The sequence below is a fragment of the Festucalex cinctus genome, chromosome 4 (assembly GCF_051991245.1).
Source record: "Festucalex cinctus isolate MCC-2025b chromosome 4, RoL_Fcin_1.0, whole genome shotgun sequence".
In the NCBI taxonomy this organism is placed as follows: Eukaryota; Metazoa; Chordata; class Actinopteri; order Syngnathiformes; family Syngnathidae; genus Festucalex; species Festucalex cinctus.
The window spans coordinates 28,369,675-28,396,509 of NC_135414.1; the positions used below are offsets into that span (position 1 = coordinate 28,369,675).

Sequence of the window (26,835 nt, forward strand, 5' to 3'; positions counted from 1 at the left end):
ACATACGTGGAGAAATATCTGATCCAAAATATTGAAAATAAAATGAATGCCATTCGTTTTCATTTTAATCAACACAAATCAAAGCAAAACACAAAATATTAATTCATATTCCCTTGAAACTGACATGATTTTTTTCCACCCCAATGATAATGCAGTGCTGGACATGTACCATGAGTATGACAAAGAGTACATTCAGTTAAAAGATAATCTGTAAAAATGTTGTGATCGCACGTGACTAAAGTTACAGGCTATTGCTGACGTAAAGTATTAAAAATCTGTTGCACTGTATTTTTACAATCATACAGTAACACGGTATTCTAATTTTTAGGAGTAAGAATTAAGAGGACTCAATTGAGTAAATATACAGTAATAACATAGAAAGCAAATAAACGAGGCAAAACAAAATATCTTGAGAGGAGTTCCGAATAACTTAAAAATATCAATCTCTATTTGCTGGTGCTTATACAAAAGAATACAGTACAGTCATTTTAACACAACATATGTTTTGGATGTGTGAAAACAAAGCAACAACACTCTATTAATCATATCTCAGTAGTAGTACAAGAATCTCCAAGTTCAAATCATTTACAGTAGCGCCTTGAGATACGAGAACCTACTTGGGATTTTTTTTTTTTTTTTTTTTTTTTAGATGCAGCCTTTTTTGTTTGTTCGTTTGCTCTAACTCACAAACATTATGTGATGTGAGTGAACTCAGTTCAGCTTACGTGACACCAAGAAGCAGTTTGGCAGATAGTCAACATTTCTTCAAAAAAGCTGCTTGAAAACACTTACCAGTCGAGTTGACTTTTTATATAACCAAACCATATTACTCAGCCATGTTAAACTATGTCAGCTTAATGCTAAATCATAATGCAAAACGTGTTTTCATAAACTTTTAGGCAACAAATATATGAATAAAAATGGAGTAACAAATGTAGACAAACAACCTTAGCTCATATATTCTTTATACTATGCACACACAAAAAAAGACTAATAAAGTTTACCGAGTCCGTTGTGAAACTCTCGTCTTTGTATTATACTGCCCCCATATGGCCAAGATGCACATAACAAGCACAATGTTCGTTGGATTGAAACAGAAAATGTGCCAAAAACAGTTTCATTCTTTACAATTTATTTAATTCTGTCATATTAGATTGCTATACTTGTTTAAAAAAAATGGCTGAAACGGATTAAAAGCATTTCTATTCATTTCAATGGGAAAAGTTGATTTGAGATCCAAGTATTTTACACCATGAAGCGAATAAAATTTGTATCTCAAGGCACCACTGTTTTTTGTTTTGTTTTGTTTTTTTATCTCAGTATGGCTACTTCATTTACATGTAAAGAAGAACTAAATCAATCAAATATTTTCCAAGTTGAATTAATTCATTTAGAACTACGAATAAAGACACAGCATTCTCTTTTTTTTCTTTTTTTTTTTTTAAATGCATTGAGCCACATTATGTCTGCAATGCCTGCTCCAAGTGCACATCAGGTGCTTGCCCTTGAGATCTGGTGTCGGCGTTCCACAAAAGTCTGGACAGTACCAAGAACTTCAAGTGGAACCGGGGCTGTGTTGAGCAACGTGCGCTCCTGCGCCACCGAGTAGAAATGGCAACCGCCGCCGTGCGCTTTTTTTTTTTTTAAGCTTTGCACGGCTGACGGACTTAGCACAGGTCCAAAACAGACTTGTTAATCACCGGGTTGGTCCAGTCGTTCCTCAGGTCGTCCAGGTGATTGTCAAAGTCGATCAAGTTCTCGTAGGACCTTCCCTCGAGAAGAGCCGACGTGATCTTCTGCGCTTCGCTCCAGTCCTCGAAGGAGTCGCTGGAAATGTTGGCAAACGGGGTCACGCTATCATTTTTGAAACCAGCATTTGATTTGAACGTACGACAGACACTCACAGATTGACATCCCGGCTTTTCCACTTATTTTCGTGATGATCATAAATGAGCACAATGGGCTCGCGGCAGCTCATTTTTAATCTGCTGCTGTCCACCTGAAAACAAACACAATGGATTGGAAGGGAAAAAAAAAAAAAAGTCTACACACCACTGTTCAAATGCTCACTTTGTGATATGAAAAATAGATATACCATTAAAAAATATATTATTAATATCACCTAAGACGTTTTAAGATTTTTACTAAGGAAAAGATATCCTGTCAACCATGTCTCTTTCAAAACCTGCCATGAAGAGAAAATTTGGCGACAAGAACAGGAATGTTGTATATTAGTTTTTTTTTTTTTTGTGGTTTGTTTTTCAAGCACAGATGCACCACGACATCTTGAATGCAGAGAAAGTTGTGGTGCTCTAGAAATGTGACATCATGATAATACTGCGGGAGAAAGCAAATAAGTGTCCACTAAAGTAATGTTATTACATAAAGGGGTGGCACAATAAAAAATAAAATAAAAATAAAAAAGTCAAAATGATTTTTTTACCATAACAATTGCAGCTTCGCTGAAGCATTCAGAAATCCTTGCAGCCACTTTTTCTGCAACTTGGTTGGGTCTGCAAAGGAGAGGATGACAAACGAGAGACGTACTTTATAATGTGTTTCAACTGGTTATTGAATAAAAAAAAATAAAAAATAAAACAGGAAGTTCTCATTACCTTGAATCCTTTGTGCGTTCGTTGGCTTGATAGTATCCGGCGATGACATAATTGTTTTCTTTGCACCAAGTGTCAATCTACAAGGACAAAGTAACACTGTATTACTGTATACCATTAATATCCAATTATCTATCCATTCATCCATTACACAGAATTTAATTAAAATAAAGTCAGAGGACCTGCATTTAAAGCAGTAGACTCCAAAATCACTATACACATTGTCACTTTCTTGCAAAGTTAATTGCAACTGTCTCCAGCAACTACATTTTATTGTTTCCAGGTGGACAAAAATATACAGTAATAGTGAAAATTTTCTATTTAATAATTATGTAGTTTATAAACATTTATTTTAACTTTTTAAATCTAACTTTTGCATTTTAATTCAGGCAATAAGTCATCTTTTTTTTCTATAGTTAAGTGCAGTGTTAACAGAAATATGTACTTTTTAGGAATATATATATATTTTTTAATCTTTTATATTAACTAACTATAGTGTTGCCTTACTGCGTTTTGATGATGTGGTGGTGGCACTTGGAAAGTCGAGTATCTGTTGTTACGACATTTTTTTTTAATCATTTTGAAGATTAGAATTGGCATTTGTTTTGAAATACTGTACTGCAAATCGAAACGTCTTGTCTGACACTATTTAAGACGCTCAAATAAGCACAAGAAGCATCAGCACTTTTTTTTTTTTTGAATCAATACTTGTAATTAGTTTCTGCACTTTGGTGTTAGAGCTCAAACAGACATGCAAGTGGGTGTAATAGTGACAGAAAAAAAAAAGAACTCACCAATGTTAAAGCAACTTCTAGCATGGGAGCAAGAGCCAAAGTGCCGTGGAAGAGCGGCACGCAGTCCACACACAGGACGGGATCGTGGTGACTCTCTTTCTTTCTCTCCTTGGCTTTTTCGGCAACCAGCAGCCCGTTGACGGCGCTGTGCGGATACTTGGCGGCGTGCAGGAGCATTTTGCAGTAAGCCTGACTTGTCAGCTGAATCGGCATGATCGTGAAGGAGTTGATCGGGCTCGCTCTCGTGCCACACGACGTAAAAATACTTCTGACAAGTTAGCTAATTATATCGCATATCACACCAGTTGGGAAAAAGTAGCACAGCATGTGGTTAAGTTTCCAAACGAGTAAGAGTATCATTTAAATCTCGCCGCAACAGACAGATGTCGCATATCATATGAAATTGTGAAGTCTAAAATAAGACAGTTCAGATGAGCTAAGAGAAAAGTTAAAATCGTACTTCCTCGGAGCACACTAGTGATTCAGAACCGGTGCGGCCGTAAACCAGATTGTTGTAACATAAAATGACATTATTTGTCGTAAATGGCAGAGTAGTTCATGACCAACTAAGTACTTCCGGTCTACTGCACTTCCTTTGAGAATTTCCGTGGACGACAGCAAGCAAAATACAGTAAGCGCCGTAACAACATCTTTCTTAATTCTCACCGATTAAAATTCACATTTCTAGACGTAATCATTGTTCATTTTCAAAGTCTAAGCACTACTCTTACGGTTGTCGCCACTTTGGGCCGCATTCGGCAGCAGCACACGGGTGACTTTGTCAAACGGCATCGAAGCTCACTCGAGCTGTTAGCATGTAGCAGCTAATACATTCCGTTAACGACATTACATTCGGCGCTTGTCTTTCCACGGCCTCGTGCGAACACGATTTCCACGAGCGAATCGAGTTTCGAATCACACACTGCGTCGTAAAACCCCATAAATAACAAGACGGATGTTATTGAATGAAGCCGGGTCGCTTTGACCTTGCGTGTGCTGCTATGCTAACGTTAGCAGGCATCACGGCGACAAACCAAATGCTAAAAGTCAACCTTTGATTATTTTTACTATAACCCGAAATTGTACGTAAATTTTGAAAAACTTTTTTTAAAGTTTGTATAGTGCTTACTTTTTTTTAGTTTTGTAACCACATTTCATTGCATTGAGGTGTTTTCTTGCACGAGAGGGCAAGTGTCAATTAAGTTAGTGCTTTATAAATCATCATGTCGTGATTTAATTTGATTACGATGTGCACCAAATGTGGTGGCTTTTAAGTGTCTGGCCTTTACACACAATTTGTCACCAACTTCCCTAGACGTTTGCATGTAAACCTTGTCATTTTGTATAACACTGTACTTTTTATTTGTATTCCACAGAATGCTGGCAACCAGAGCCCTGAGTCTTGTTGGCAAACGTGCCATTTCTACATCTGTCTGCTTACGCGGCAGTCATGGTGATGATCACATTTGTTAGCCAATAGCGTAGATGCCAAAGTAATTTTTGAACGTTTTCAGAAAACAAGAAAAGTGACAAATACGACCAGCAAAGATGAGTCCAGTTGCTTTGTTCCAGTGGTTCTCAACCCCGGTCCTCGAGTGTCCCTATCCAGCCTGGTTTCCATGTCTCCCTCAGCCAACACACGTGAGGATCGGTATCGGTCTTCATGCAGAGCTTGCTGATAGTGGGAAACGCGTGTTGGCTGAAGGAGACATATGCCACTTTTCCATTACAACAGGCGAGCGGCGGGATAATTTGAACTGTCCAAGCTTGCATACCCGCAATATACGTGGCTCTGCCCCAACATTTCACGGGTGGCAAGTACGCCAAACATTAAACCGTATTTACAATTTCATATGGAACCACCATGGATGAAATATTGCCATCTTAATTTCACGACCGGGTTTTGTGAAGCTTATTTCTAAATGGAGAGCTCAGCCTCATTCATTTAACTGCGGCTCGAGCTCTCATTCAAGTGAATGGTAACACGTGACCAGGCGAGCAGTGTGTGCACTCGCAATTTTATTTTTTTATTTTTTTTAAACCACAATCATTACAAATCCATCCAAAAGTATCTTTTAAATTGTAAATGAAGTTCAGCGCTGTTGTAAAACTTTATTATATTTTTAGGATTTTGGCGGAGACCGGCGCTTGCATAAAATAAGGAAATGCTTGCTGCGTCGGTCAGCCAATCAGATGGCAGTGATGACAGCCCTGCTCGGCCCCAGACGACCGGCGCTGCAGAACCACCTCCGAGATGGTTCTAAAAAGCGGTTCTGTTGTAACCGCTCAGCCCCAAAACTTGACAAAAACTGCCGCTTTGGTGCGGAACCGGTCCAGTGGAAAAGCGCTGTAAATAGAAAACAGGTTTTATACGGGTAGTCGAGGACCAGGGTTGAGAACTACTGGTTTGTTCAACCTTTGCTGATTACCACAAGCTGGATGACTGAGATTCTTCACAAAGAAAAAAAAAACACAATAATTTTCGTAAATATGTTGGTACTATTAATTGGTATTGTGACAAGAACTTTAATATGGTAGGCAGTTTGGTATTAGGCTAGTGTTATAGCTAGAAGAGAGTATCTTTGTGACCTATAAAGTACACTGTTTTGGATCAAATAGATGCACAGTCTCCAATAAACACTTGTGCCTTAATCACTTTTTTTTTTTAAATGTACACTGGGGAAAAAAAATATTGCAAGTCAAATAGATGCCTACTTTGGCAAAGAGACCAACCGTGAGGTGGTTTTTGTTTTTTTAAACGGCCCATTTATGAAAACACCATCATCTTAATAAGTCTGTGTTGCTTCTGGCAGGTGTCGTTAAAGCGGACACCTTCTCTCTCCCCGCCTACCACGACTCGCGGGCGGACCCCCTTCCTGATATCAAATATGTGCAGGAACTGAGTACAGAGCAGCGGTCGCTGAAAGAGAAGGAGAAAGGCTCATGGGCCGCACTCTCCAACGAGGAGAAGATTGCATGTAAGATTTTGTTTCACGATTTCTCGAGACACAAAGGCAAACAGTAACGCCTTAATGCAATATTAACTTTTCGTTCAATCCTCCCCGTTCAGTGTATCGCATCAGCTTCAATCAGAGCTTTGCTGAGATGAACCAGGGAACATCTGAGTGGAAGACTGTGGTTGGTGGGGTGTTTATCTTTGTGGGCCTCACTGGTTTTCTTGTGGCCTGGCAGAGGAAGTATGGTAAGTTTGGTCAACTTTCTCACTAGAACTTAAATATTTTCTTTTTCTGATTCATTGGGTTAAAAAATCCAAATTAAACTACACTGTTATTTAGAAGTTGCTTCTTGGGTCTTTCCAGTGTATGGACCAGTTCCTTACACAATGGAGCGTGAGTACAAGGAGAAAGAGTTGCAGAGGATTCTGGACATGAGAATGAACCCTGTCCAAGGTTTGGCATCAATGTGGGACTACGAAAAAAACGAGTGGAAGAAGTAAACAAGTGGACGCTGTTGAAAATAAAAGCAGACCAATGGAAAGATCCAATAATGCCTGCATTACTGTATTGATCAGCCATCCACTTTGTGGACAACCACTTCCTCTTACGTTCATTGTAAATTACAAAAATAAAATAAATATAAAAATGTGAATCCATGTTTTTGTTTGAAAATGTCTGAGAAAAAAATAGGGAATTGATTTTGAATACCCAGAATATTAAAAAGGGCTCATTACACATTTGGCTGTGGTGTGTGTCACATATGTATTGTATGCTGCTTAAAAAAAAAATGCATTCATGAAAATTGGACTCGGCATGCTCCACAAAATGTTCCAAAAGCGTGCTAATAATGATACGTTCATGATCACTCGGAATTAAGAGTATAGTCTAGCATATTATGCATTATTCTTATTCAACACATTATCAACTAGTCAGTAGCGATTTAATGTAGAAATTATAACCCAAAAAAAGTATTACAAAACGGTTTTCATACATTATTTATAAACTCAATAAACGCGCTAATATTTTTTTTAAGCTTGAACACAGCACAGCTGTCGCACTGAGCAGTCGCTTGCTGTGACGTCACTTACCGGATGGACTAGTTGCTTCACGTCAAAACAATCCGGAAGACGGCAATTCATGTTGGAACAGTGAGACAGGACTGCAAGCTTACATTTCTTTTTTTTATTCTTTAACGTACGTCGTTTCCTCCCAAATGTATGTAATTTAAGAATCCAAGTTTCGCCCAGCCTTGTTTTTTTGTAGACAGTACGTGTTAAGAAACCGTGACACTTTCAGATAAACCACCATGGGCAATGGAATGAATAAGGTAGGTTAAATGCTTGTTGCATGTTGTGGGTGTAGTGTTAAAATTGTCTTCATTTCCATGCTAACAATCGGGACAGTCTATCTACGTTTGCGCTGGATATTGATTTGCAGGAGCACATGCTAAGTATTGTAATGTGATGAATCTTCGCCCTTGTATAAGCATGAACATAATACAAAATACGCGTAACCTTTTCATTCAAAATGTAATCGTAGTGAAAAGGAAATACTATTAGTCCCGGAGTTATACTCAACAATATAGGAAACTCAGCAAAATCACAGTATACGGGAATCAGATTTGCCCCTTTTAACTGATATAATAGCAATTAAAAACAAAAAAATCCAGTATGTTTAGGTGCAGTTAAGTATTTTTTAAGAAACTGAAATGAACGTTGTTTTCACTCAATTCTGGCGTCCTGATTCGGCAAGACATGGACGCCACATGCTTTGGCCTTCATTTGACCTATGGCCCTTGAATGATGACTCAAATGGGGATCAAATCATTTGCCTTCCGGTACCTTTTCCTTTGGCTTAGCTGACATAGTTTGTGTTAACATTTCATTTGATACAGTACTGTTATGTACCTTTACGAGTATTAAGTACGGTTCAATTCTATTATATTTGGTGACGGTCATTTTTAAGTAGTCTTCAGTTTTCCTGTGTTCAAGGGTGTTAGTGTACTCTAGTTTAATGATGGTAATTAAATAAGTATTTTTGAAGGTGGTACTTGGTGTAAAAAGTTCAAGAATCCACTCCTTACCTCTCATCACGTCTTTGGAATGATGCTCGTCGCTCCAGTGCTTCAGGCCTTGTATGTCCCTGGAGGGGGGGAACGTTGCTTCATTTCCTGCAAGCGGTTCTTAAGCTTTAAGCCTCAAATCCAATCAGGCTCAGCTCGAGACATTTGTTCCTTTTTAGGGGAACTTTTTTTGAAGCCTGACTGTCATGTAGAACCTAAGACGAGTGCAACATGTCTGTGACTTGTGCTTCACAGGTTGTTGACGGCCTTTACCTTGGGAATATAAGAGGTAAGGAGGACGTGCTTATCACTTCATTTCTTTGTCATTTGATTGGATTCCACTTTATTGTAGACATTTTATTTGAATGTTATGCAAGGTAGAATGTTTTCTGGTGCTGTCCATTAAAGGTAATCTCTGCTCAAAACAAAAGAAGCAGCCAGATGAAGCAGTGGCCTTCATTTTGTTTCTTCTGGGGAATTTTATATTTGACTGCTTCTACGAGAAAACATGATCTAGTTATTCCTTATGTACATATCATGACTATTCATGATGAATAGTTTCCATTTGAATGTAGGTGTTGTTACCATGATGTGTAATTTTGTCACTGCAGAGCCAAGGCCGCTTAAGGTGCCATTTAAAATGTTCCAGCTTTAGCCACAATGCATATGATATGAGCACAAGCAAGTGATTTCTCACAGTTGGCCAGAGTTGTCTCACAACTTTCAAAATTCATTTACAGTTAACTGAGACCCCCCCTTCTGTCCTTGACCCAGATGCAGAAAACCGACAAAGCCTGTCACAGAATGGCATCACCCACATCCTCTCTGTGTACAACAATGCCAGACCAGTATTTGAGGTTGGTGCAATGGGAGTATTGCCAACTTCCAAACCCTTCATGAACCAAATACATTCATGTCATGTCTTCCTATTGATTGTTTTCTCCCAAAATGTGATGGGGAATTTAATGTGTCTTATTAGCCACCAGAGGGAAGTGATGAGCTGTATTTGATGCAAAGTGTGCCCTGATAGTGGTTACTTGTACATCTGCACAGTTGTTGTTGTTATAATACAGTCAGCCAATTTTTAGATGTATCTAAATTTCCTTTACATTTTATAATCATGTTTATTTTTTAAAATTGACATTTTTAACACTGTTTGTTATTGTTGTGTTGACGTCACATTATTAGGAACAGGCGTTCCAAAACAACACGCTGTACTTGTTTTACAAGAATTTGCTCCGGGCGTCACATTAATTGCTCTGACTAATTGCATAATTTTTCATGATTGTGATTGGCAGGACAAGACCTACCTTTGTATTCACGCAGCCGATGCCTCCAGCCAGAATCTGTGAGTATAAAACACACACACACCGTCTGACCTTTTCATCACATTTAAAATGACCCTTAGATTGGAAATTTGGATGAATCAAGCAAAGAGGGTAATTTATTTATTTATTTATTTATTTATTTATTTATTTATTTATTTACATCCAATTGTCCTATGAGTTAGCCAAATCCGATTATCTGTGTGAGGGTGGTTACTCCTTCTGTAATTCACTATAAGTACTTTTTTTTCTTCTTTTTTCTTTTTCTATTTCTATATGAATATTGCAGAAAGCGCTCGATGGGGTAATTCCATTTGTCATCTAGTTTTTGTGTTGAAAGCATGATGAGCTGGCCCCTCCACCCTTGCAAGTAGTCCCATGAGTCACAGTGTTTATATTCATATTCTCCTCATAGCTTCGCGTTCATGCAACTCCAGCTTGGCCCATTTTGGACACAGCACCGGTCGTGAACAGTGAACAAACAAACGCGTTCCAAAAGTGACTGTCACATGTGTGATGATGGAAAGTACAGAAAAAAAAAGCTGCCTCATGTTTCATGACATGTCACTGCTGAGTAGATTTTTTTTTAATTGATTTATTCTTTGGAACATTAATATTAATTTGCGCAATTGTGTTGTTTTGTGAGCTTAGTATTGGGGATGTAACCATTACGACAATATTGTGATATCACGATATTAAAACTGCCACAATATATCATCGTCGTCATGTCACAAATCGATATTAAAAGCAGAAAATCTGTATAAAAAAAAATAAAAAAATAAATCAGGTTGATTTCCATTTGTACACTTCCAGCACCCTCTGGTGGCTAGTTTTTTTTAGTGCAGTTTAATTTTCACAAGGCATGTTTTGGCCTTTCTATGTTTAATATGCAATATCAAGTGTTATTAGCGATTGTAAGTTGTTTATATGTATTGCTGTAATGTACAAAAACATATTATTAGTATGAGATCTTTTTTTTTTTAAACATTATTGTGACCTTTTTTTGTAGGGGGGTGCCAAAAAATCGATTCATAAAAGAATCAAGATTCTCATTTATTAATCAAATCGAATCGATATCCAAAAACTGGATATTAAAACTGGGGCTGTCTTGACCTTTTTTGGCAGCTTATTCAATGTGCGTGCGGCATAACTGCTAAATGCTGCTTCACCATGTTTGCTTTGAACACTGGGCCCCACTGATTGATCCGAGTCTGAGCCCGTTTGGACTTGTATTCCATTAGCGTGTCTAAAGAAGCCTACCACGGTGTGTGATTGTGCGTGCACTCACGTCTTACAACGAGGCGTTCTAAAAGCAGCCACATCAGCCTGATGCACTCTTGTCTTAGTTTTAATTTGATCTCTGCAGCAGCTATTTACATTTCCAGAAAGGTAACAAAACGTTTTCAGGCAGAGGGTGACTTGACGTAGGCAAGAAACGAAGCTTTGTCGCTTGGCTGGATGTTGCCGAAACGGCCCGCAGAGGTTTGACCTCCTCCAATGTTGCAATCAGGCACCTTCCCTCAGGCGGCAGAGGAAGGAAACCTCCTGTGACATCTGGCTGTTGCCTCTGACCACCCCAGCGCTTTGAATGATCCCCACTCTGTCACAATATCCATTCTGACTGACGCGAGTAGCCAGGCCAACTGCCGCCACGCCCCACCCAGAAACGGGGCCCCTCCCATTGCATAAGGTCCTCTCTGTCGTTTGGCTAGTTGTTGGCGGCACATGGAGCCGTTTGGGGCTGTTTACGTCTCTAAATGTCATTTTAGTTCCTTTTTTCTCTCTCCATATTTCATTGATATCGACACCGATGTGATTATGTTTCGCCCTTTACGGGGAAAGGAGCCATATTTGGTTCAATCAAAATGGACGCAACAGGCCGACTCAAAGTAATGATAGTTATAGTTAGGGCCGTTTCTAGCTTCATGGAGGCCCTAGTTTGCCAAACTACAACTACAAATTCCTCCGTTTTTCCACACCAACATGATTTTTGATGACATTACGGTGTCTGTTTTATTTAGTTGTACTCTCGCTAACGGGACGGGTAGACGGGTACCTGTCAATCATTCTCACACAGTGACGTTACTGACGTAGCGTCACAAACTGACTCAAAAACACCAGCCACTGTTTAACATCACAGTTTAATTTATTTATGTCTTGTTTGTTTTTCATCAAAAATGGGATGTAATAAACAAATATTAGAGACAGAATAAAGACAGGACATAGTTCTTTGGGGCCCCCTGGTGGCTTGGGGGTCCTAGGCAGCCGCCTACTTCGCCGATAGCCAAAAACGACTATGAATATAACATCCTCATGAAACATAAGATGACTTGTTTTTGTTTGTTTGTTGTTTTCTTAATTTATGTAATGAAATGTGGTATTCACAAGTAACCTCACTTTCACTATCAGTCACTTCCACTTTTCCTCAGTTTGACTCTTTTCATGTCTTTTCCGGGAATTACTTTTTCAGACTGTTGTGGATGCATTGCTTGGCCCCATGGAAGGAAAACAAAACAAAACAAAACATAAATGTGTAAATGTCGATTGTTTTGTCCCGTTAATAATCAAAATATCTTTATAAGGCCATCATTTTCAGTTATGCATTGCAAATACAAATGTTGATTTTCGAAATGGGCTTTGGTAGTCTGAAAATGTACCAATGAGGTCTTCTCGAGCAACCAAAAAAAAAAAAAAAAGGCATTTACGCTTGTTTTGAGTCTTGAATCATATTGTTTTATCCCTTTAGTTGAGATTGCAAATTGTTACATTTTAGAATTCATGTTTTCAAATGGAATTTAAAGGGATACTTCACTTATTTAGCCCATTATAGCAATAAAAAGCTATTATTTTGTCGATAATGAATTTGATACTTTCATTATTTTTCACGTACTAATAGTACCTTTCAAAACACATTTTGCAACTTGCTGTCGACTGAAAATGACATCACAAGGGCTCAGGTAACCAATCACAGCTCACCTGTTTTCTAGGTTTGGTCATGTGGCATTCACAAGCTGAGCTGTGATTGGTTACCTGAGTGCACCCTTGTGATGTCATTTTCAGTCGACAGGAAGTTGCAAAATGTGTTTTTAAAGGTACTAATTGTACGTGAAAAATAATGAAAGTATCAAATTTATTATAGGCAAAATGTTAAAATGGACTGCCAAAAATTGGTGTAAAAAGTATCCCTTTAAATAATAATAATTAAAAAATAATAGTAATAATAAAAAAGGTGGGTGGGAGGGGGGTTGACAATTCAATTCAAGCATAATACAGAATATGATGCGACTGCAGTATCGTGAGAGCAAAAGCGTTTTTTGTTTTTTTTTACCAGATTCAGCTAGTTTAAACCTAAATACTCTTTCACAAGGTGAATTTCTGCATATTTAACAAGATGAGCGGAAGCCCTCAATGCTGGGAAGACGGAACAAAAGTGCTGAGGAGACAAATTCGCAAGTGGACTTTTAGGTCTGAGGAAGAAGTGTTGCTGGAGTCGAGTCTATTTTAGCCAGCGACTGTTACTTTGTCTGCTGTTGAGTAACCAGCAGCTGGTCCCGGCGAGTCTGCTCTATCAGCCTTCTGCTTCTTGATTACGTGAAGACGCTATCAGTGTTTCCCAACCGTCTGCCAGGAGGATTGTCATGCATGACATTTGTCTGCGTGTCTTTTTCTTACGTTGACTGTTTTCCCTTTTTGCTGGAGTCTTTGTTCCATTCTTGTTCAACATGGCCAAAATGAGTTGTTATGCCAAAGACCTGTTGTTGTTGTTGTTTTCCTCTTCGTCACACATAGAACAGAACAAACTTTCCTTGTCTGTCGTCTGTGCTCTGGTTTACGTCGTAGCAGCATTTCCGGGCCCAAATCGGCACAGCCATTTTATGATGACGAACATCTCCACGATTAAGAATTAGATTTTGTTTGAGTCATCTGTGTATTTGTCAAGTATCGTATCAAACTTCTGCAACCCGCAAACACAAAGTCAGGTCCTCATCCTTGTAGTTTCAATTCAAGATGCCATTTCTCAATTCCTTTAATGTGTCGTCTATTTTTAGCTGTACAATATTGTAAATGGTAACTCGATTCAGATTTGCGCTTACCTCAATCAAAAATATAAGACGCCAATAATTTATTTAAAAAAAATAATAAAATACTGTTATTGGAATATTTTATTTCATTTTCAAGTGGATCATTTTTTTCCCCCTCAAAACTGACAATGTAAAATTTGACAGATAATGTTATACATATGCCAATTTCAGTGCAGAGTGTTTTGAGAATCCAAGACTGTTGTACATTCACAGCAAAAACTGGAGTTGATTTAAACCCCTAAAGTGTTCAAAAAAACAAAAACAAAACCTGTTTGATTTAAATTAAGTTCAGTGTTTCGGTTGATAGAGTTGGTTTATTTTAAACCTTCTTTGCAGAGAATTAAACTATGCTCCGCCCACCTAATTAGCATCATATAATAATGATAACACTTTATCATTGCATTGTAGGTAAAACAAAACAAAAAAATTACATCAGTCACAAATTTGTATTTTTTTTTTTACATTATTGGGTTTTATTACATTTTTGATCGAGTTACATGTAAATTTGATCACAATTTGGAGGAATTAGTGCTGCCTGTAAAAGTTGAAGGTTGCTAACCCGATTTCATGTTTTTGATTGTGATTGTATGAATTTCATTTGTTTCATAGGTTGCAACATTTTAAAGAATGCATCCGCTTCATCCATGAATGTCGCCTGAGTGGCGGATCGTGTCTTGTTCACTGGTAGGTGAACATAATGTCACATAATGTTCACTTTTGAATGAGTCAGAAATGATACATTGTAGTTCAACACGACTGCGGTCTTCGACCACAGTAATAAACATCGTTCAACCAGTCAAAACGGATGCAATTCTGATTTAGCTCTCGCAAGGTGACCTTTTATCCGGCATTTTGAAATTTAGTCTCAGTTTTAGTCCAGTTTCAATCACGCTTGTTAGTTTTTTTTATATAGTTCTTCAACCTCATCCCGTTTTTATTTATTTTACTATATTTTAGTCCAAGAAAGTGTAATTTTATTGATCTGGTTTTGGTCAGCAAAAACTGTCAAAGTTTTAGTGTATTTTTAGTCCGGACACAATCATTTCACCCCTTTCTATTTATTTATTATTATTATTTTTTTTGTTAGCAGATTACTTGTTAGCAGACATTATTTCACATAAAAAATTTCTCTCATAGTTTTGATAAAAACACAATTTGACACACAATGACCTACTATGGCTACAAGCTAATAAGTTAGCCACCATTGGTTAGCAGTTGGATTGATATTATTGTTGAAACGTTATAGCAGTAAGATTAATGTTACATTATAACTATTTATTTATTTATTTTTATTTATTTTTACTTTTCACTGTGAATCCACCGCCTGTCTGTCCCATGTTTGTGCATGTTGCACTCGTTAGCTGCAGATATTGAAAGGGGGCGTGTCACATGACTGTCACATGACAGTGACAGATTAGCAGAGACAAGATTTGACAAAAATCACATCATTTTCGTCTCATTTTTGTTCATGAACTAAAATGTCCTTAGATTTTAAGTCCAGTTTTAATGAAGTGAAGTACAGTTTGTTTAGTTTTTGTTGACGACATGAACACAGCTTGCCCAGTGTATGTACTTTTTTTTTTTTTTTTTTTTTTTTTTTTTTTTTATTGTGCAGCCTTGCAGGTGTGTCACGCAGCACGACCATGGTGGTGGCCTACCTGATGACCGTCACCCACTACAGCTGGGAGGAGTGTCTCACCGCAGTCAAGGCCGTTCGCTCTTTTGTTGGCCCGAACTGCGGCTTCCAGGAGCAGCTGCAGGAGTACCAGACAACGCAAGTCTCAGAGGTATTTTAAAAAGAAAAAAAAAAGGAAGTTCGCCAGAGTGACCACTTCTTTAGGTACTATTAATGACATCCGTTATGCTTTTAATAAAGACAACAAAATCAGTGCAGGTGCATGAAGACGGAATGGATTTGAAAGTTGTCTTGCACGTTCAGAAGCCGCCATTATGTTTGCAATTTATGGAGAACGGGAACCGAGGGCGGGGGCGGATGGGGTTGCTGGTATTGCATTAGCTTGGTACTGCTCATCACGTGTTTTGAATCACTGTCAGCGTCTTGCATGAGTTTGATTTCAACGATTAGGAGGGGAAACGGCTTTACTGTGTGTGAGAGAGATCTCGGGTCGTCACGATCCGCATTGAAGCGGTCAAATAGACGAGATATTCTCAAAAGTGTGGCGGTATTCAGGCTCCCTCTAGTGGTAGTGACAAGAATCAGTTCCGAAGTTCCATGTACTGTATTTGCGTTTCGAATGTAAGAACGGTTTTATTTTTAAATGTTGATTTTTATGGAGGCGTATTGCATCACTTGGAAAAAAAAATATCTCCTGTTTTTCTGGCTATTTTTTGGGGAAGCTTTGTTTTTTTTTTTTAGTATTTTTTTTCCCCCTGTTTTACTGAATATTTTTTTCTGTCATAAAAAACAAAAATATTCAGAAAAACGGGGGGGGGGGGGGGGGGATGCACGTATATATGACGTTTTTCGGAGTACTTTTTTTTTCTGTTCAGACAGGAAAAAAAATATTCAGTAAAACAGAAAAAAAAAAATTAGTCAGAAAACTTTTTTTTTTGTTTTTGTCTTTTTCCAAGTGAATGCAATACGCCTCCGTAGATTTTTCTGAACATTTTATGTGCAATCCATTTTGATTAAATTATTAAGAGCAGTGTGAATGCTCAAGCTGTGCACAATGTTAACAGTGGCTTACAGTACATCAGTTATACACCACATCCACAATAATAGTAGAATAAGTGAACTATTTTTAACCCCACTTGTATTGATCTCATGACTGTATTTTTTACTTTTTATTTTGTTATATTGTCATCTGTGTCGTTTGTTTCGTTATCTGATACTAGAGGAAGGTTAAAGTGCAGTTACCTACATTGAAAATAAACCACTGGATTTGAGGATTTCCATTAGATAAGATGGATTCTTCCTCTTAGATCCTATTTTAATCAGGATAAATGACGTTGGGCCGCTATATATCATAAACATTTTATGTTGCTTAGGCTGTACTAACCAAGGTTCATGAGATGGAAGCCTAAAATAAAGGCCTTGTAAATCATCTCGGGCACTGTAATCAACTTGTACGATTGTCCAATCCAAACCTTTGTCCCCAGTTTAAGTCATATAAAGAACGAAACGCATTTTTACTTTCAGTACACTGCAATGGTTGAACACATTAGTACAAAGTACAATTGAAATTTGCAACGTTCACTACCATAAAACTTTCATGCCCTCTACATGCACTGCAGCATTTTAATTAACATGTTAACAATGTTAATTGTCACACAGAAGTGAAAGAATTTAACTGCTGTAAACTAAAATCCAATAAAGCTTGTGTCATCCTGTGATGATTTGTAATGAAGGGTTGTTGTTTTAGGAAGTGAAATTTTGAACTGTCAAACAGGGTTAACACGTCAACCACTGTATTGTCAATATTGGGGGAAAAAAAAAAAAAAAAAAAGTATACTCCAGCGTTACTTTTATTGTTGATATTTTTATCTTGTTGCCCAAAAAAAGGTCAAAAGTGGTTTAGGCAATTTATTATACGTTTAAGCAAATGAACTACACAGGACATGATTATATTTATACTAGGGGCGTCATATTTTTATTTTTTTTATTGTAATTAATCGCACCAATTTAGTTTTAATATACAATAAAATATATTTTTTTACGTTTTCATACCCTTAACATAAAAGTGGAAATGTGTTTTTTAAGCTAAATATGTCTGCATCTTTTAGTCATTAATATGCATCAAATTTAGTTAAAATTAAAATGATGTACTGTACTGTAAAAAAATAAGTGATATTGATTTGTGTTGAGGTCATTTTGCTTCCACTAGATGGCATAATTTCACTTGTAAGACGCTCAGTGGGTTTTTCTTTTCACAAGAGCTATCTAATCTTTAACATGAAAGTAAGTTGTGAAATTCTGATCATTTTTAAAATTGTAAAATACTACCTGACCCCAGCCTCCACAAATATATGCATTATTATTCAATTTATTACTGCTAAATTTTGACGTCTTCTGCGTTGTGACTGGAATTCCCCCAGTACCGTCTTTCCAAGTAAGGGGCAGTCAGTAATCGCGTGTTTAAAAAAAAATTAATGGCGGTAAAGCAACTTTAAATTAACTCAAAATTCATGGACTAATTTTAACACCCCTAATTTATGCCGATCTTACCCGCAGTACCGAGCGTGGCTGAAGTCCAGTTTCCAAGCCAGTCCGTTCAAGGACCAGGAGCAGGTGGGCGTCCTCCTGATCCAGTACACGGAGCAACAGGAGAACCAGAGACAAGCTGGAGATCAGCGCTGGATCAGACAGGACGTGGACGTGTGCTCCCTTCCGCCCACCCCGGCCCATCCTGACGGCAGCAGCTGAAACACCAAATCGCCCCACCAAAAAAAAAAAAAACAACTTAATTTATACTTCACGCTAACCTCTCTAGTAATGGGTTGATTTTGATGCAGGCTCTGCGTACCTCACTCCCAGTACCTCCTCGGTTCCTTCACAGACGCCTTACTCTAAAAAGCCTCAGCACCTTAGCCATGATGACGTCACCTGTGCTTCCATGTGATCCTCTCCACCTGTTGCAATATGCTCAGCAGCCTTCAAAGATTTTGTCATTTGCCTCCAGTTACATGGACCTGTTTTGGTGGAGTGCTGCTTTACGGATTTTTGTGTAAATGAGTCTATCCAAAAAAATGGACGTATAATACTAAAGGTGGAAAATGAGCACTTGTTCATTTGTGTGTTTCATACAAAGCTTTGTCAATCGTACAATGTTGAGTTTTAATGAAGGATCGTGGAAGTCCAAACACTACCATCTTCCTGGTTTTTAATGAAGCTCTGATTAATCATTTTTAGTGTTTGTAGATTGTTGTCTTGTGATTTTTATTAGTACAGTGAATTATTTTAATTGCACATTTCTGTTTTTTGTGTGTGTTTTTAATAAACCGCTATCACTGATTAAAACAATACAAATGAAATAATTGTGTATGTATCATGACATAAGAAGTGCTTGTGTCACATTAATACTACTACTAATATTGTCTGTCAGAAAAGTTACAGGACTATCACAACCAATATTCAAACCCCAAGCTATGAATTTTCCTCTTTAATATGAGTTACTAGACAATCGACTTGCATGTCCACAGAGACGCAGAGCAGAACAACATGGCTGCTTACAATGCCCTGAGCATCGGACAGTTCCTGGCCAAGAACATCACGAGCAACATCACTTCTAACTCAGCTTGGTTCTGTGTGACTTTTTTTTTTCTTTCTTTCTTTTCCAAGGAAACTTTTATAATGAATGAATGGCTTTATTACACCACTGTTGCATCTTGGCTAAATGGAAAATTACCAACATCCCAGTTCAAGGACTCACAATTTAAAAAAACAAAACAAAAAAAACCCTTTGTGTTCAAATAGATGACAGTGTACTCAGGGCAGAGTGGGTAAAAGAGGGCTCCACAAAAAAAAATAAAAAAATCCCCACGACACAATGTTACTTGTGACTTACCTTTTGACGTGGGCAGCAACTTGTGTCAGGCCGTTTCTTGTAAATGCCCACACTTAATAGAACCGCACCGGCGTAGTGGGCGGGGCCTGTTACGACTTCGGCCGCGGTGATTGGTCAGAATTCCCGGACGTCACGTACAGTCACTGCCATTCACAACAATAAACCTGACAGGAACGCGTGGGGAGAAATCATTTATTAACATCTAACAGCTCATCAACATCTCATTGTAAGCGCTTTTACTTTCGCTTTTGGAGGCACTTTACTTTAGCCACTAGTTTCTAACGTTGTAATTTAGCCTGCCTTGCTTTCTAAGTCATAACACGCGCAACTTTGGTTTTAGGTGAGCCAAACACGATGTCGAATTCTGGAGGTCGTAGACTGAAGCAGTGGCTGATTGAGCAGATCCAGAGTGGACAGTACTCCGGGCTCATGTGGGAGGACGGAAGCCGAATCATGTTCCGAATTCCATGGAAACACGCAGGGAAACAGGATTACAACCAAGAAGTAGACGCGTCCATTTTTAAGGTCGGGACATTCAATTTGAACATAAAAGCGTTGCTTCAAAATAGGCCATTTTATATTAACGCTCCATTACCTTACCTCTCTTCAAGTGTCTTACATGTTCTTGTTTGTTTGTTGTTCATGTTTACTATAGCTACTTTAATTTCTTTAACTACTACTAGGACAACTACAATTACTAAATAATAATAAGAAGCATCTGTTGTTATTTGCAGCATTTGGCTAGCAACGATACGGATTAACATAAATGGATATCATTATTTTTATTAGCATCTTTTAAACCAGCGTTTGTCAACCTTTATTGACCCTTGGGTCACATATTTCACATTGTAAAAAAATAAAATAAAAAAATCACAAAAAGTGAATACATAAGTAATTTGCATACTTTCTGTCATCTTTTGGAATTGCATTTAACCACATCGTTGGCAAACAAACAAAAAAAAATTTTTTTTTGAGTAAATATATATTTTTAAATCGTGACAATGGATAAATTCCCGCGGCACACCCGATGACCTTTCATGGCAAGCCACTGGTTGGCAATAAATGTTTTAAACCACCCTGTTCAAGTGTAAATGTATTATTGCATCAATTCACTGAAGCTGAATTGAAATAGTATTATTTTGTGGTTAATTAAATGTGATTGAAAGTTTGTCTATATTGTGTCCTGGCTGGCAACCAGTCCAGGGTGTACGCCGCTTTTCACCCAAAGTCAGCTGGGATATGCACCAGCTCACTTGTTACCACACAGAGGATAAAGGTTATATAAAATCGATAGATATATGGGTGGATATGCCAATATAAGTTAACGTACAACACTATGAGCATTGTATCATTCATTAGAAAATTGAAAATCAGTTTTTTTTAAAGATGTGTCTGTCTCTGTAGGCATGGGCCGTGTTTAAAGGCAAATTCAAGGAAGGCGACAAGGCAGAACCTGCGACTTGGAAGACCAGGTTGCGTTGCGCGCTCAATAAAAGTCCCGACTTTGAAGAGGTGACAGAAAGGTCTCAGCTGGACATCTCGGAGCCTTACAAAGTCTACCGGATCGTACCTGAGGACGAGCAGAAACGTGAGCTTGTGATTTTTTTGAAATCTCAAATTGCATTTAAATCATTTTGTTTGTTAATATTAAGTAGAAGAACGCAATGCATGTTCCAGGATAGACCTGAAAAATGTTGTACTACTAGTTGTGTGAAGAAAATCTTGTTCCATTGTTGTGCCACAGATGGAAGAAGCTCCGTGATGGCGGTCGCTGCCGCCAGCAGCTCTGGCGAAATGACCGACATGGATTGCAGCCCGACCGACGTCGACGTGCTCATTAAAGAGGTCAAACTCGTTCTCGTCATTCGTCTTGCCTTAATTATTTATTTGTTGACATTTTATTGTTGTGTTAACGCAGGAGGAAAGCTGCAGGATCCAGGCCAGTCCCGAGTATTGGCCGCAGACGAGCGTCGGCGGTAAGACAACAGCAGACAATTCTATACCACAAAATGTATTCGTGAGACACGCACGAGCTTTTGCTGTTGTTTGCGAGATGTTCACAAACGGTCCGATGGAAGAATTGACTAATATCCTGTTGAACTTTGCTGACTAAGATGATGAAGTTGTTGTCGTATAAATATTTCTGATGATGAGGCAGAATAATGACACAACTGATTGCAGCGTGTCCACGGCCATTTAATTCTTCTCTTTTTTTTCTTTTTTCTTTTTTTTTAATTGACAGCCTTCCCGCTGCATCAGGACCCGTTGCCGAGCGGCACTCTCAGCTCAGGTAATTATTTTGTGTCTTCTTGTGCCACTTTTTGGAGAACTTTCACCGGTATTGAAAAAACATTTCAGGTTTAAAATGTATACCAAAAAAAACAAAAAAAACAACAACACAGTGATAAGGTGGAAGGTGTCCTCACCTATTCACGTTTTTTGTGCCACAGCAGCCACCAAGCTTCGGCTACAGGTTGATATTGATATTGGACTGATATCAAGGTATTGGTACTTGTGATGGCAGCTGATACCAGTATCGGCCCCCCCACTTGTGACCAGTTTATGATCATAACTAGAAATTAAAAGAACAGAAAATTTCTATTAATTTCATGTAATTTTTAAGACAAACGCTATATTGTGAATGTGATTATTTATTTATTTATGTATTTATTTATATATTCTGTGATTATATAGACAACCTGTTTGATGAGGTTTTCTACAGAAATTCAATCTAAGATAACCTTAAAAAAATAATAATCTAAAATAATAATTACGGATGGGAGCGTACCGATATCAGGTAGATACTTGACCAATACCAGGCCTGATTTCAAGGTATCAGTACTTGCTATGGTGTCTGGTAGCAGAATTGGACGACCTCTTGTGGCTGTTTTGTTTTTTTGTTTTTTGTTTTTTTAAACATTAATTTTAAGCAATTTTAATGTTACACTAGGATTCATATGCCTTACTTTAAAATGAACGTTTTTTAAATTTTGAGCAAATTATATGGATCAAAAGTACTAGTGGTATCATCACTTGGTATCGGTGACTGCTCAAGGGTCGAGTACCTGTACTACATCGGCCTGAAAAAAGTGGTGTTGAATATCCTTTGTTAAAACTATTCATCTGAAAAGTTGTAAATATGAATCCGACATTGCTTGTGAATGATGTTCATAAATGAGTCTTATATGGGAAGTATCAATACTTTTGTGTCGTCCAGGTTTCTCCCAAATGCTGATCTTTTTCTACTATGGGGGAAAGCTGATGGACAACACGCTGGTGACTCACCCGGAGGGCTGTCGCCTCTCCCCGGCCCAGCAGCACCTGGGACGCGGCGCCCCCTACAGCTCGGACAGCATGCAGAGCGTCTTCTTCCCCTCGGCGGAAGCCGTCGAGTTTGAACGGCAGCGCCACGTCACCAACAAGCTCCTGGGCCACCTGGAGCGGGGCCTGCTGCTGCGGGCCAATCAGGAGGGCATTTTCATCAAGCGCTTGTGCCAGGGCCGAGTCTTTTGGAGCGGACTGGCCGACGTGGGCTCGCATTACGGCCCCGTGCCTCGCAAGCTGGAGAGGGATGCGGTGGTGAAGATTTTCGACACTGGGAAGTTCCTTCACGGTGAGGTCCCCTTTGTTTGTAAGCGACATAATTGGCTGGAGGAGAGATCCTAAAGCAGATGCGCTTTTTGTCCTCTTAATTGTGTAGCGCTGCAGCTGTACCAGGACGGTCAACTTCCACCTCCTGATCCGACTGTGACGTTGTGCTTTGGAGAAGAGCTTCATGATCTCAGCGCTGCCGAGAATAAGCTGATAATCGTGCAGGTAAGAAAAATGCGACGCCTTATTAGGGACATGAGAAAAAGATTTGCAAGAAAAAAAACCTTACGAGAAATACACCTAGCGTAGCTATCGTTTAATCATTTGACTTATAAAATGAAAAGGCAGGATGGAGATTCATTCTTCATTAAAATTTTACTCGTCATACACAGCAGAGTGACGAGTGACGAGTTACTTCCTGATCTCCTATCAGCTGACTAGCACTAACCAATCAGAAGCTAGCATACATTAGGCAAATGCAAGTGAATGACGGAGAGCAGTAGATTCGACACATCAACTTAGATACTTGTACAAAAAACATACCAAGCAAGTGCTTAACCTCATATGGTTCATTTCTCCTTATCTCCTTATTTGAAAACCCGACCAAAAAGTATTGGCGCAAACATCAAATGAACTACGTGTATTTCTCCCAAGGTTCTGAGTTTTTTTTCTCACAAATCTTCCACTTTATAAACTTGCAAATTTGCCACTTTAGAAACTCGCAAATTTGTCGTTTTCAAAACTCGCAAATGTACGAGTTTTTTTTCTCTCGTAAATTTGCCACTTTATAAACTTGCAAATTTGCCGATTTCAAAATTCGCAGTTATGTTTTTTTCTCACAAATTTGCAACTTTAGAAAGTCGCAAATTTGTCGTTTTCAAAACTCGCAAATGTACGATTTTTTTTCTCTCGTAAATTTGCCACTTTATAAACTTGCAAATTTGCCGATTTCAAAATTCTCAGTTATGTTTTTTTCTCACAAATTTGCAACTTTAGAAAGTCGCAAATTTGTCGTTTTCAAAACTTGCAAATGTACGAGTTTTTTTTCTCGTAAATTTGCCACTTTAGAAACTCGCAAATTTGCCGATTTCAAAATTCGCAGTTATATTTTTTTCCTCACCAATTTGCCACTTTCTAAAGTAGCAAATTAGCGAGTTTTTTTTCTCTGAATGTTGCGCCTGCCCTCTACAAGGAATATTTATACCTGACCCTAATGCGCCTCTGTAGAAACAAGCTTTTTATTTGAAACTTTTCTCCAACTTGACGACTTGCCGCCCCGCCCCCTTCGCCGCAGATCACGATGGTGAAATGCCAGCAGCTGCTGGAGGCGGTGAACTTGCGCCGCTCGCAGCCGTACTGCACCAACATGGAGCTGTACGAGGACATCTCAGCGGAGCAGATGGCCAACATGTATCAGGACTTGCAGCGTGCCGCCACAGCGTGCAGCTACAGCGGCCCCCCGAGGTCCGCCTGCTACAGGGACAACATGCCCATCACCGCGTGAGCGCAGGAAGTCTCCTTCATATCCTCAAACTGGATGTTCTTCTCAATGCCAATAATGTCCAGAATTTGAAACAATGTTGCTTTTTGTATTATATACAAGAAGTGTTGTGAAAACTTAAATTGACAACCTTACTGTGTTTAAAGTAGGACCCAATATAGTCTTTGAAAATGTACTCAATGAAATTTACTGTGTAATAACTTTTTTTCTTTCACTCACCTTTTTTTATTTCTAGAGAGCACTTTATGTAAAAACAACTATAGTGTAACTGTAACTGAAATAAATTGCTCTACATTAATAAAATAACGATAATACAATTTCAATGTGAAAATGTAAAACTCGGCAGTTGGTGACGTCAAAACACGGCTGCAGCGCCTCCCATCTGGCTTTAGACCAAATTCTAATTTTATATATATATATTTTTGTTCTTTTTTGTCACAAGCACACAAATACACAATAGATGTCATGCGAAGATGCTGTGCACTGAATGTAAATAGGAAATTTTTCGACTGACCAAATGATTTCTGCTTTTCTTTGTGGCTGTGATTTAAGCATGAAGGAGTGGCATATTACAGATAGGTTTTACTGTCATCATGCCTTTTTGTTTCATTTTTTACGATGTTTTTATTAAAATCACATTTTCAATGAACTCTTTTTTTTCCTCTATTGTGTTCACCTATGAAGATATCCAATGTTAGTACAGTATTTATCAGAGGTGGGCACAAGTCCAAGTTAAATCTCATATCGTTGACCCACAAATCCAAATTCAGTTCAAGTCTTCGGTTCCGAGTCAAGTCTCAACGTCCCTGACCACAAGTCCAAGTCGCTGGATAAAGTCTTTCAAAGCAAAAGCTATAACAAGTGCGGCAGTGCTGTAAGCAGCGTGTTGCTCCGAGTTTTCCGTGGCTCGGGCGCACGGAAAGGTTGGGAGTAACGTTGAACATTCATATGAAACCGATGTGTTTTTTCAAACAAGATTGCAATCATTTAATTATTTTTTTAAGATGACTTGAAATCTGGAGGAAAAAAATGCAGTTTAGCTTTGCTTAGCTTAGCTTAGTTTAGCTTAGCCTGTAGACATTAGGCCTATATATTGGGCGAGTAAATTCATGTTATTGTGTTTTGTTTTTGTTTTTTTTACATATATTATGAACAAATAGAGCTCCAATAGCAAGACAGCATCCTCTCATGAATGAATTTCTTCACTGAGTAAAAAAACAATTGCGTGTGTGCACGTATGTGGCGACAGGGGAGTTTTCGTTCAATTCTACAGAACAGGAACATCGTTCAGATGTCACAGGAAACAAACAAACAAAACCCCACCGCCCACATAGCACATGCGAGACTGGATTCACACAATGTACACGCGTTGTGTACACACGTCTAATGTACAAAATAAATGTACTCATTAGGCTTACTGTATGTACTACTGTATACGCATGGGACATAATATGTGCGATCATTATTTCCATTATTTATATTTAAGATGCATTCGTGCAAACAATTAATAATTTATGGGTTATTTGAATTATTCGACCTTTTTTTCCCTTATAAGGGAATTGAGAACAGAATCTCATTTGATGGCAGCATAATAATAATAATAATAATAATAATAATAACTGTTAATACTGCAGGTGTCACCACCAAGGAGCACATGAGTAGCCTGTGGGCCTGTTCCAAAAATAGCTCCCCAGATCACGGGGCATTGTGATTTTCTCGGAATCCTGTCGAAGTGATGAAAGTGAAAATGAAAATGTGAACACTGGGAGAGATCCAAGGAATCATTAACATGATCAGTGTCGACGTCTGCACTATAAGATTATACTGTATATTTACAAAATAAATTGTGTCCTAGCACCTGATGGAAGCGATCATGTGCATATCCCTCACTAACTACTCAAAAACAAAATATTGAGAAGGATGAGGTGAAATGTAATATTTGTTGCAGAATGTTCCAGTAGTTTGGGCCGGAAAACTGACAAGAAGCTTGAGAAATAGTAGTGCGAGTTACAGAATGAAGAGGTCAATGGAACTTGTGCGGGTGGTGGTATGCATGGTGAGCAGTACAGAGGTGGCTCTTAATAGACATCATTTTGTAATGTACAGTAGATAAAGAATTCTCAAGTGTTACAAATTAATCAAAGTGCAACAAAAAAACAACAACTGTGTTCCTTCACAACACGTTTCTTTCCATATTCCGACCGGAAACGAAGGAGCCACATGCCCGGGTAGCTTTCTGCTAACGACGTCTCTTTTGCGCCCTCGACGAGCGTCTGCAGTGCGGTTGTCGTCGTGTCGCAACAGCTCGTTGCGGCGTCTGAGGCTTCCCACAATTAACCATTAGCGACGAGCAACAAACAGAAGTGATGTTGCCATTCGTGACCAT

The 26,835-nt window shown here is 38.5% G+C and overlaps 4 protein-coding genes and 1 long non-coding RNA gene across 7 annotated transcripts in view; 3 read left to right on the forward strand and 2 right to left on the reverse strand.

Moving 5' to 3' along the window:
- Nucleotides 1–47: 47 nt before the first annotated feature.
- On the reverse strand, nucleotides 48–4,975 carry emc8 (ER membrane protein complex subunit 8). The gene is made up of 5 exons (XM_077520073.1): nucleotides 3,407–4,975; nucleotides 2,616–2,692; nucleotides 2,444–2,513; nucleotides 1,905–1,999; nucleotides 48–1,827 (listed from the first exon to the last, which is right to left on the reverse strand). Exons 1-5 carry the CDS (start codon nucleotides 3,617–3,619, stop codon nucleotides 1,668–1,670), a joined length of 615 nt encoding a protein of 204 aa, XP_077376199.1. The 5' UTR covers nucleotides 3,620–4,975; the 3' UTR covers nucleotides 48–1,667.
- cox4i1 (cytochrome c oxidase subunit 4I1) lies at nucleotides 3,571–7,015 on the forward strand. Of its 2 annotated transcripts, none has more exons than XM_077520077.1 (5): nucleotides 3,571–3,589; nucleotides 4,783–4,859; nucleotides 6,220–6,384; nucleotides 6,477–6,608; nucleotides 6,727–7,015. In XM_077520077.1, exons 2-5 carry the CDS (start codon nucleotides 4,784–4,786, stop codon nucleotides 6,861–6,863), a joined length of 510 nt encoding a protein of 169 aa, XP_077376203.1. In that variant the 5' UTR covers nucleotides 3,571–3,589; nucleotide 4,783; the 3' UTR covers nucleotides 6,864–7,015. The 2 variants fall into 2 exon arrangements, with proteins under 2 accessions (XP_077376203.1, XP_077376202.1); XM_077520076.1 differs by lacking the exon at nucleotides 3,571–3,589 and adding an exon at nucleotides 3,948–4,037.
- A 222-nt stretch (nucleotides 7,016–7,237) lies between these two features.
- Nucleotides 7,238–18,658, forward strand: dusp22a (dual specificity phosphatase 22a). The gene is made up of 7 exons (XM_077520072.1): nucleotides 7,238–7,690; nucleotides 8,681–8,714; nucleotides 9,200–9,282; nucleotides 9,724–9,773; nucleotides 14,442–14,516; nucleotides 15,448–15,619; nucleotides 18,025–18,658. The coding sequence occupies exons 1-7, from the start codon at nucleotides 7,670–7,672 to the stop codon at nucleotides 18,214–18,216; spliced, it is 627 nt and encodes a 208-aa protein (XP_077376198.1). The 5' UTR covers nucleotides 7,238–7,669; the 3' UTR covers nucleotides 18,217–18,658.
- Nucleotides 15,323–26,835, reverse strand: part of LOC144018014 (uncharacterized) — a 43,867-nt gene continuing 32,354 nt past the window's right edge. Inside the window, exons 4-6 of the long non-coding RNA XR_013283320.1 lie at nucleotides 18,317–19,521; nucleotides 18,019–18,212; nucleotides 15,323–15,586 (exon numbers count right to left, since the gene is read on the reverse strand). This is a non-coding gene — a long non-coding RNA (uncharacterized LOC144018014). The remainder of the gene's footprint in view (nucleotides 15,587–18,018; nucleotides 18,213–18,316; nucleotides 19,522–26,835) is intronic.
- On the forward strand, nucleotides 19,508–25,098 carry irf8 (interferon regulatory factor 8). Of its 2 annotated transcripts, XM_077520067.1 has the most exons (9): nucleotides 19,508–19,583; nucleotides 19,698–19,882; nucleotides 20,762–20,945; nucleotides 21,102–21,202; nucleotides 21,276–21,333; nucleotides 21,600–21,647; nucleotides 22,575–22,970; nucleotides 23,058–23,173; nucleotides 24,243–25,098. In XM_077520067.1, exons 2-9 carry the CDS (start codon nucleotides 19,712–19,714, stop codon nucleotides 24,450–24,452), a joined length of 1,284 nt encoding a protein of 427 aa, XP_077376193.1. In that variant the 5' UTR covers nucleotides 19,508–19,583; nucleotides 19,698–19,711; the 3' UTR covers nucleotides 24,453–25,098. The 2 variants fall into 2 exon arrangements, with proteins under 2 accessions (XP_077376193.1, XP_077376192.1); XM_077520066.1 differs by having other exon boundaries at nucleotides 19,568–19,882.